General features: G+C 39.4%; 1 protein-coding gene across 1 annotated transcript in view; it reads right to left on the reverse strand.

The window, feature by feature from the left end:
* Positions 1-8695, reverse strand: part of tafa5l (TAFA chemokine like family member 5, like) — a 48597-nt gene extending 39902 nt beyond the window's left edge. The window contains exons 1-2 of the mRNA XM_084087885.1: positions 5648-8695; positions 5140-5275 (exon numbers count right to left, since the gene is read on the reverse strand). Coding sequence (XP_083944011.1) covers positions 5140-5275; positions 5648-5794 — 283 coding nt within the window. The 5' untranslated portion in view covers positions 5795-8695. The remainder of the gene's footprint in view (positions 1-5139; positions 5276-5647) is intronic.
* Positions 8696-9345: the final 650 nt, after the last annotated feature.

Below are 9345 nucleotides of genomic sequence, written 5' to 3' on the forward strand. Positions count from 1 at the left end.
GTTGCGGAACGGCTGCGGTCATGACTGACAGCTGACGTCACGAGGCCCCATGTAATCTCGCGAATTCTGGTGTGATCGCGCGATATGTAGTTTCTATAAACAATCAAACTAATCAAACAATCCTGCAATGGCTACTTAATTAAAAAATTTAATGTGTTTTTAACCTGTATAGCTATATAACTCCTCATTACGAGTACATAACTAGCTATTTGCTTTCTATCTTTATTTCTTGGACAAAAATAGTGACTTACCATCCACACCAATCACTTCTGCTATAGTTTTCCACGCCGCATCCTTTTTAATGTTGTCCTTATAAAAAGGATGTGAGGGGTCATAGATTATGGGTTGATTCTGTACCTCAATAATCAGCATTTCTTCATCCATCGTGTCAACGGGGTTAAAACTTCAACAAGCCTGTCTCCGCCCATTATGACGTTTTCAAGGTGTAGTGTAGGGAAATATGAGCGCGGTGTATTTTATTTTGAAAATTAAACATCTTTTATTTTGTTTCTTGCTGTTCTGTTTTGTCACTCGACTTCCTGTCCTGCGTACTCTGCCCTGTAGTGCTGCGGAGCGCTCCGGCATCCGGCAAAAATAGAAGCTCTGCGTATCTGCTCCGGAGGGCTGCGGATCGCCGGAGTCGGAACGCAGCTGTACCGCATTCAGTGGAAATACACTCATTGACTTTAATGGAAACCTATTGACTCCGCCGCCGTGCCGGAGCCGTAACGCAGCCGGTGGAAATTGGGGGTTAGTGTATTACCAACAGTAACCTTGGAAACGGTGGTCCCAGCTCTTTTCAGGTCATTGACCAGCTCCTCCCGTGTAGTTCTGGGCTGATTTCTCACCTTTCTTAGGATCATTGAGACCCCACGAGGTGAGATCTTGCATGGAGCCCCAGTCCGAGGGAGATTGACAGTCATGTTTAGCTTCTTCCATTTTCTAATGATTGCTCCAACAGTGGACCTTTTTTCACCAAGCTGCTTGGCAATTTCCCCGTAGCCCTTTCCAGCCTTGTGGAGGTGTACAATTTTGTCTCTAGTGTCTTTGGACAGCTTTTTGGTCTTGGCCATGTTAGTAGTTGGATTCTTACTGATTGTATGGGGTGGACAGGTGTCTTTATGCAGCTAACGACCTCAAACAGGTGCATCTAATTTAGGATAATAAATGGAGTGGAGGTGGATATTTTAAAGGCAGACTAACAGGTCTTTGAGGGTCAGAATTCTAGATGATAGACAGGTGTTCAAATACTTATTTGCAGCTGTATCATACAAATAAATAGTTAAAAAATCATATATTGTGATTTCTGGATTTTTTTTTTTAAGATTATGTCTATCACAGTGGACATGCACCTACGATGACAATTTCAGACCCCTCCATGATTTCCAAGTGGAAGAACTTGCAAAATAGCAGGGTGTTCAAATACTTATTTTCCTCACTGTATATATATCTACAAAAAAAAGTAAACATGTTGGAGAACATTAGCATAGATGCCCTAAAAGTTAAGGAACCTAAAAGCCACAATTAAGTTAAATTCACAATTCAGATTTTAATTTCATAGGGTCTGTAAAGGTTTACAAAAAGGTTGTATGCTTAAAAAAGAAAATTAAAACATTTGCATTAACTGAAATAAAACTAACATAGATGGGAAATTTTTAATAAAACTTAAAGTCTAGTGGCATGTAAAAACTTTGGTATGAAGCCCTAAAATACAAAAAAACAAAACAAAAAAAAATGAACAATGAACAAACTAAATGAAAGAGACAAATTGAAACAAAAAATTGAATTCTAAAATCTAATAGCCCTGTGGCGCCCATTAAAAAGTAGGCATTCACTATTATTGTAGATGTTTCACCAGTGACCTATTTTTCTCACAGGGCTCTTAACAGCATGAAACAGACTTATGTTTTCCCTGTCTGTTGCAAGATGGCTAATACAGAACGATCAGAGGCATATATGGCTCAGGTGATTGGCTCAGAAAATCATTCTGGAACTGAAGCAAAGGCAGCAGCGTCAAAGCCGCATATACACCACCAGAGCAACGGCCTTTCAGATGAATGGGAATGCTGGACAGCTCACCAGGTTTATTAGAACTCCCTGAAATCAACCTAAGAGCGGCTTACAGTTGTCTCTGCATATTAAGCTAGAAATGAGAAAGTGCTTTAACATCAGAAAAATGTCCCACATCACCTTTAACCAAACCGAGCAGTATCTCTGATGTGCAGGGCAGCATTTGGAGCACTTGATTGATAAAGGGAGACGTTATTCGTGACATGAAGTTGTGTCCTAAAAGCCTGCACATGCAGAGAAGCTTGTTTGCATCTCATACAAAAAAGCAGCTGAATCAAATTCGCACAGGCATTAGTTTGAACGCTCAGTCGTGCGGAAAGTGCTCAATGGAACCTTTCTTTCTACAGTATTTAACAAACGACTAATCTTTTGCGCTGAGCTTACCGGGGAATTCCAGAATGGAAGAAGAGAGAATTTTTAATTGGACTCCTGACAATTGATTTTAATCTTGTAAATCTCTCATCTCGTCACTGTCCCTCTCTTTACGCTGGGCATCAGTGATGAAAACGCTCTGTGCATTATCGGTGATGTCATCACAGCAGCTCTGTTGTGATTCTGGATGACAGCTCTGGCCTGGGAGGACGGCATAATTAAATCACGACAGTAACACACACGCTGCTGGCTCACAAAGACACACACATCTCCGTATCACTTACATCTTACCACGATTAAAGTAGTATAATAATGTGCATCTGTACGCTGGATCTTTTAAAAGGCCATTAAAAGGACAAGAGCGATGAGGGTTTTTCATCACATGCCTATGGTGCTTGAAGGGTCAAGGCCTCATTCGATGCCACATGCTTTCATCTGTAAATGACTCGGAGCCAAACAGAGACAAAGGCCGATCAATATCTCACACACAACTTCAGTAGGATCACGGATATCATTATCGAAATGAAAGGCCACCACGCTATAGCATCACAGCAATCAAAAGTTGTCATTTCATTCAGCTATTGAACTAAATCATGTCGCTTAAATGGACAGTTCACCCAGAAATGAAAATTCTGTCAATACTTACTCACCCTTCTGAACATGTACGACTTATATAAAGCATATGATGTATGTAAAATTATATAAAGAAATATGTAAAACATTTCTTCAATGTAATGTAAGTCACATAAAAGTACGACAAATGCATAAATGTATTACAGAGCCTCGCACATGACATGCGGGGGAAGAAATGTATATCGTGGCCTTGAATTAATTCCTTTCTCTTTTTAGTAAATCGTGGCCATGTTGTATTAATTCATTCCCTTGATATGTTAAATCAAACTGAGGGAACAAATCAATAAGTCATGGGAACGAACTCTTAACTTATGGCCACAATGTATTTAAACGAGAGAATGAATTCTTAATTTGTGGCTACGATATATATATTTGTCTGCATGTCATGAGCATGTCATGAAACATGAAAATGGCACTAAATAGCAAAAAAAAGAAAGAAAAAAAAGTAAGAATGTAAAAATCTAAAAAAAAGTATGTTTTTATACTAGTGCATAAACTTTGGCATAACACAAAATATTTTGTAAATATTTTTGTCCACAATAAAATTTAATGGGGCACATCAATCCTGAATCCAAAACATTCACATCAAATCCTTCCAAGACCAAATTATTTAAGCGATGCTTTTCAAACTATTTGAGCGATGTCTGTCTGTCTCAAAAACATTACAAAGTCTTCATGGCAGAAATATCCTCTCATCTTGCCTGTAAAACACGAACGTAAAATTATTCAGTGACATTTGATGACTGATTTATCAGCCTCTGTGGCTGGACGTGATGCAAAAATTTCAGGCCCTCTTGTATTTCTCGTTTCTCCTTGGTGGTCCGAAGAACACAATGTATTTTAGCAAAGGAGATTCCCCTCCCTATGAGGCCATGAAGCCCAAATAAAGCTCAGCCCATTAACTGAGAGGATCTAAAAGGGATGTTTGATCCCTCAAACAAGAAGACACCAGTTTCCGCCTACTAACGTTTAGTGCTAAGCGTGAGGATTTGTGCACCAGGGTGCCCATAAATCTGCAGCATTACCGTGCTAAGACACCACCGTGAGATGAAGTGTTAATGTCTGTAATATCTTTTATTATATCCTATCTTAACTCAACCCCCCCTACAAAAACCATTCACTGACAGCCATCTGCAAAACTTCCAAATCAGCACACAAACGCTGTACCATGTTTGACATGCCTCCCAGTGCCTTTTTAGGCCAGTTAGCTTATTAAATGAGTCACATTCTTACCCCTGACTCAAACCATGACTGTCCTCTTCATTACCTCTAGAACACACAGGGAAACGCCGGACAGACATGCACACACAAGCAACAAAACATGTGTGTGATGCACATCAGTAGGCATTGATGCGAATGCATGCACACAAAAGCAGTGGTCCCTGAACAAATCATTCGCAGCATTAGAAGTAGAAGACAAGAACTTCATGACCTATGAGCTTCACGGTACAAATATTCTGACATACACGATGCAGCCCTAAAAGCCATTCAAAGGAAAGGAAATTCACAGGTCTCAACTGCTTCTCAAAGAGAAATCTCTACAATGACACAAACTGTACTCCGATTTCTCAAGTCTGCCGTCAGAGATCGTCAAAATTCCTCATTAAATTCTTTACATTTGTGGTCCACATTTATTTTGTACCTATACAATCGGACTGCATGTCTCAAATTTGATTTCTTCAAATGAATTTTAGGAGAAACCTCTGAGACAAAGTTACATACAGTGAATGAGATCTCCAATAAATCCCGAGCAATGAACGAGCAACCCCTAAGCAATACCATTTTCCTCTGGGTTGTGAAGCACGCCCTCCATATTATGCTATAGATTTCCATAATAATGTCACAAGCTCTCCAGGGTCTCTCAGAGGAGTTGTTTCTGTCCTACACACTATGCTTTTCTCCCCTGGGTGTTAAGGCACAGAAGCTTGTCTCGGATAAATCTGACTTGTGTTTTGTTAAGCAACTTTATAAGGACAGAATCAGAGGTGAAACCTACGCATAGAAAAATATGAGGTTATTTGGTTACCATAGGGAAAGTCAAATATAGGGATGCTCAACACTTGCCTTCTTTCAGGATGTGGGTGTAGATCATCCACAGCATGAGCAGGCAGCAGAGAGACGCGCCTCCGCCGGCACAGAGCGCCCGCATCCCCGACTGCATCCTCACTACGTCCCGCAGAAAACACTCCCGGCACCCAGCCTAAAGCAAGTTCAAAGCAAACTCGGCTACTTCCATAGATTTTCACGGGTATGTGGCCGGGATGCGAAGAGACAGTTAATCCGACGTGAATTTACGCGCAGTGGTTTCCATTTTACGCATCTCATAAAACACATTAAAATATTAAATTTGAAGGGACGGGCATTAAAAAGTCATTATTTAATTGGTATTTGATAAATTAAAAATGTAACAATATAATATGTATTATGGTCGAAAATCAAAGCAAATAAAATTGATGGAGAACTCATTCAAGCAAAGTAAAATGAGTCATAATATAGTCCGTTGGAAACTGCGCGAATCCTCTGCGGTCTGGAGAAGTATCCACACAGGGTGAAATGGTCAGTGGTAGCCTACCAGTCCAGTGGTAACAGGTCCAGAATGTACGGATGATGACTGTAGATGAGCTCGAGAGGGAGGTTCGGTTTGGTTTTGGGTCTTCAGAAAAGCGTCTTCTTCAATGTCACTCCGACGTTCCCAAACCCGTCCGTGCAGTAATATCATACAGAATCTGCCCTGTGGAGTTACAGAGAACAGCAGTGAAGCATTTCGCGCACATTCTCCGTGATTCGTGGCTGGATTTAGAGACGAGTTCTCCCTCCTCCAGGAGTGAAAAGAACCGCTGTTCGCAGTGAAAAGAACCGGCTCTTTAGAGTCGCTCCCTCGGGAATCGAACTATAGGTCTGCTGGTCGCGTCGTCTGGGTTCGAGTCACTAAAAAGAATCGGTTCATTAGATTCACTCCTTCGGGACTGCAGATAGGTATATTTTAATGGATGATTCATTCCAAGAAATGCGTGCTTTCTATTTTGAAAAGGCTATTTTTGAAGTAGCCTAAATTTTTTAAAAGAAAGAGTTTTGCCAAACTATCAGAAAAAGACGGTCTTAAGCTAAAAAAATGTTAATATATTTACATAACCGTGCCTTTAAAAACAAACAAACAAGTTGACAGTTGATTTAGTCACAGCCGTCCTACTACAAGGAAGATTATTTTATGCTGATATTTCTACACTCTTCATATATCATTTGTTTACTGTTCATGGTAACAGGTTGCCCTTCAGATCATCTCCTATACTGACAAAAACAAACTAACAATGCATACAAAAGAGAAGACACTTAATTGTCAATTAATTGTTAATAAAATAAATTACAATAGCACTTTTTTTTTCCATAGTCATTGTTTACACAAAACACACCTTTTGTGGAATGACCCAACAATATTTGCAAAGTATTACAAAATCTTGTAACACAGTATAAGGTAGTGACTGGAATTGGAACCACATAAGAGTCTAATATGAAATACATATGTATATGAATACTACAAGATTAGATACAAAAATAAATAAATGCAATGACTTCTTTTATATTAGTGGATATGTGCATAAAATATCAGCCCATAAAAAATCTTCTAATGCAATATGCATAGAGTAGTAAGCATTAACCAAACAGGATGATTTAAACAACAGCATTTCCATTGGCTTTATTAAACAGGATCACAATCCATCAAACTTTTCAGAATAAAAAAGGATTAAGTATACGATTATGTAATACGGGTATAAAAAATGGTGTTATATACAGCCATCCCACAAATAAGCATTACAAAGGAAAGATCATACATCATAAAGAGATTAACAGACACATACCTCAGATTCATAGCAATATTCTACAAGCTGGAGTGATTGACATGAGAATGCTGCACAAAACACACCACAAAAAAAAAAAAGTCAAATGGAGCCAAGTTCTTTTTTTCAATGCAAATTCTACTGTGCTCTCAGTGTGTTGTTTTCCCTCTCACTCTCTCTCTCTCCCTCCCAAAATCTGCACGTCATTCCCTGGGAGATAAGACCAGGTACAGTGCTTCATCTCCATATTTTGGTATTCTGTACTGCACTGTGCTGGTGTACAATCCATTCGCATCTTTCAACATTCACGCCAAACCACCATTAGACATTTTTTTCTCCTTTTGCTAATGGTATGAAGGCATCCTTAGCCAGCAATGTAAAAGAAAAACAAACAAAAAATGATTATTTACTCACCCTGTCTTTCCGAACCAGTATGACTGGCTTTGATGCCAATCTTTCAGTTGAAAGCCACGTTTCTAGCATCTGTAAAACCGCATTCTTCCATCTTAAAAATATATCTAAATTACGACATATGCTTTCAATGAAAAATGCGAAACAGTTAGTTCATGCGTTCATGACCCCAAGGCTAGATTATTGTAATGCTCTTATGGGTGGTTGCCCTGCACGCTTAATAAACAAACTACAGCTGGTCCAAAACACAGCAGCTGGAGTTCTCACTAGAACCAGAAAGTATGACCATATTAGCCCCGCTGTATCAACACTGCATTGGCTCCCTATTAAACATCGTATACATTTTTAAATATTGCTGACTACTTACAAAACACTAAATGGTTTATCTCCTCAGTACTTGAGCGAGCTCTTAACGCATTATAGTCCTTCATGTCTACTGCAATCTCAAAATTCTGGCCAGTTGATGATACCTAGAATATCAAAATCAACTGCAGGCGGTAGATCCTTCTCCTATTTAGCACCTACACTCTGGAACAGTCTTCCTAACATTGTCCGGGAAGCAGACACACTCTGTCAGTTTAAATCTAGACTAAAAACGCATCTCTTTTACCTGGCATTCATATAGAACATTATACATTTCTATTATTCAAATCAGTTAAATGATTAGTAGGCTGCATAGATTAGGTCAGTCGGAACCGGGGACAGTTCCTTTAACACCTGATGTACATCATAAGAAGAATGGCATCTACGCTAATGTTAGTCTTTCTGTTTATTCCGAGGTTTCTTGAAGTCAGCCGGATCCGGGCCGTATCCAGATCAGATGGTGGACCTGCGCCTGGACCCATTCACAACGCATCCCTGAAGTGCCAGCCTCATCAGCCCTGTGAAGACCTCATCGACACTTCAGCCAATCGGCACTGATCCTCAACAAACTCGTCTCCATACCGGCGAGATGACTCCGACTTCCAACCAGATGGAACTGTATAATATTCTGAATGTTCTGATCCAATCTGACTTCTGACCTGTAATGCTGCCTGAATCATAATCATACACTGTTTGTTCGTTGGCCAGAGGAGAACTGGCCCCGACTGAGCTTGGTTTCTCCCAAGGTTTTTTCTCCATTCTGTCCTGATGGAGTTTTGGTTCCTTGCCACTGTTGCCTTGAGTTTTGGCTTGCTAGTTGGGGACATTTAACATTCAACAATGGTATTGATCTACCTTACTTAAGGTGGACGATGATGCAATTTTCTTCTAGAAACAAACTTTGTTGTATTATTTTCATGTTATCACTGTGAAGCTGCTTTGAGTTTGATACAATCTGTATTGTAAAAAGCGCTTCATAAATAAATAAAGGTGCCTTGACTGACTTCCTTTCATGCATCACAAAAGATGATATCTTGAAAAATGCTGCTCTTTTCCTTTCAAAGAATGACAAAAGGATAAAAAGACACCATATAAGTATTCATACAACTTGTGGGATATACATTTTCTCCTCTTTTGGACTCTTTTATTATGCTTCTGTGTCCTTTTTGGAGCTTGGCGGCCCCTGGTATCTGTATACGGAGCCCCTTAAAAGGACATGGTGAAGAAAAAAAGTTGCCAATGCTCTTGCGTTCTCTCGCAAAGGTTTTGCGCAAAGAACACAAACGTTTTTGCGAGGGAACGCAAAACATTTGTGAGAGAATGCAAAAACACTGAATTATTATTTGCATCTCATATTTTTGTTCCACCACCATGCTCCATACCTGAAGGTTTTGGGAAGTGGAAAAAACATTGTTTTCGTGTGGGAAAAAAAGCAGTTTTAACATGAGTCAAAACATTATCTTTTATAGCTTTACAATAGTATGAGTGAGAACGCAACAAAATCTTTATTTTTCTGTAAACTATTCTTTAAAGGGATAGTTCACCAAAAAAAATGCAAACTATACCTGTGTGTAAGAAAAATGCATATATTTTTAACTTTTTAAACTATAAATCATTGATTCCAGTCTACTGTCATGCGAGTATTCACAAGAGGGCTGAA

Source organism: Abramis brama (assembly GCF_963993115.1).
Source record: "Abramis brama genome assembly, chromosome: 16".
Taxonomy (NCBI): Eukaryota; Metazoa; Chordata; class Actinopteri; order Cypriniformes; family Leuciscidae; genus Abramis; species Abramis brama.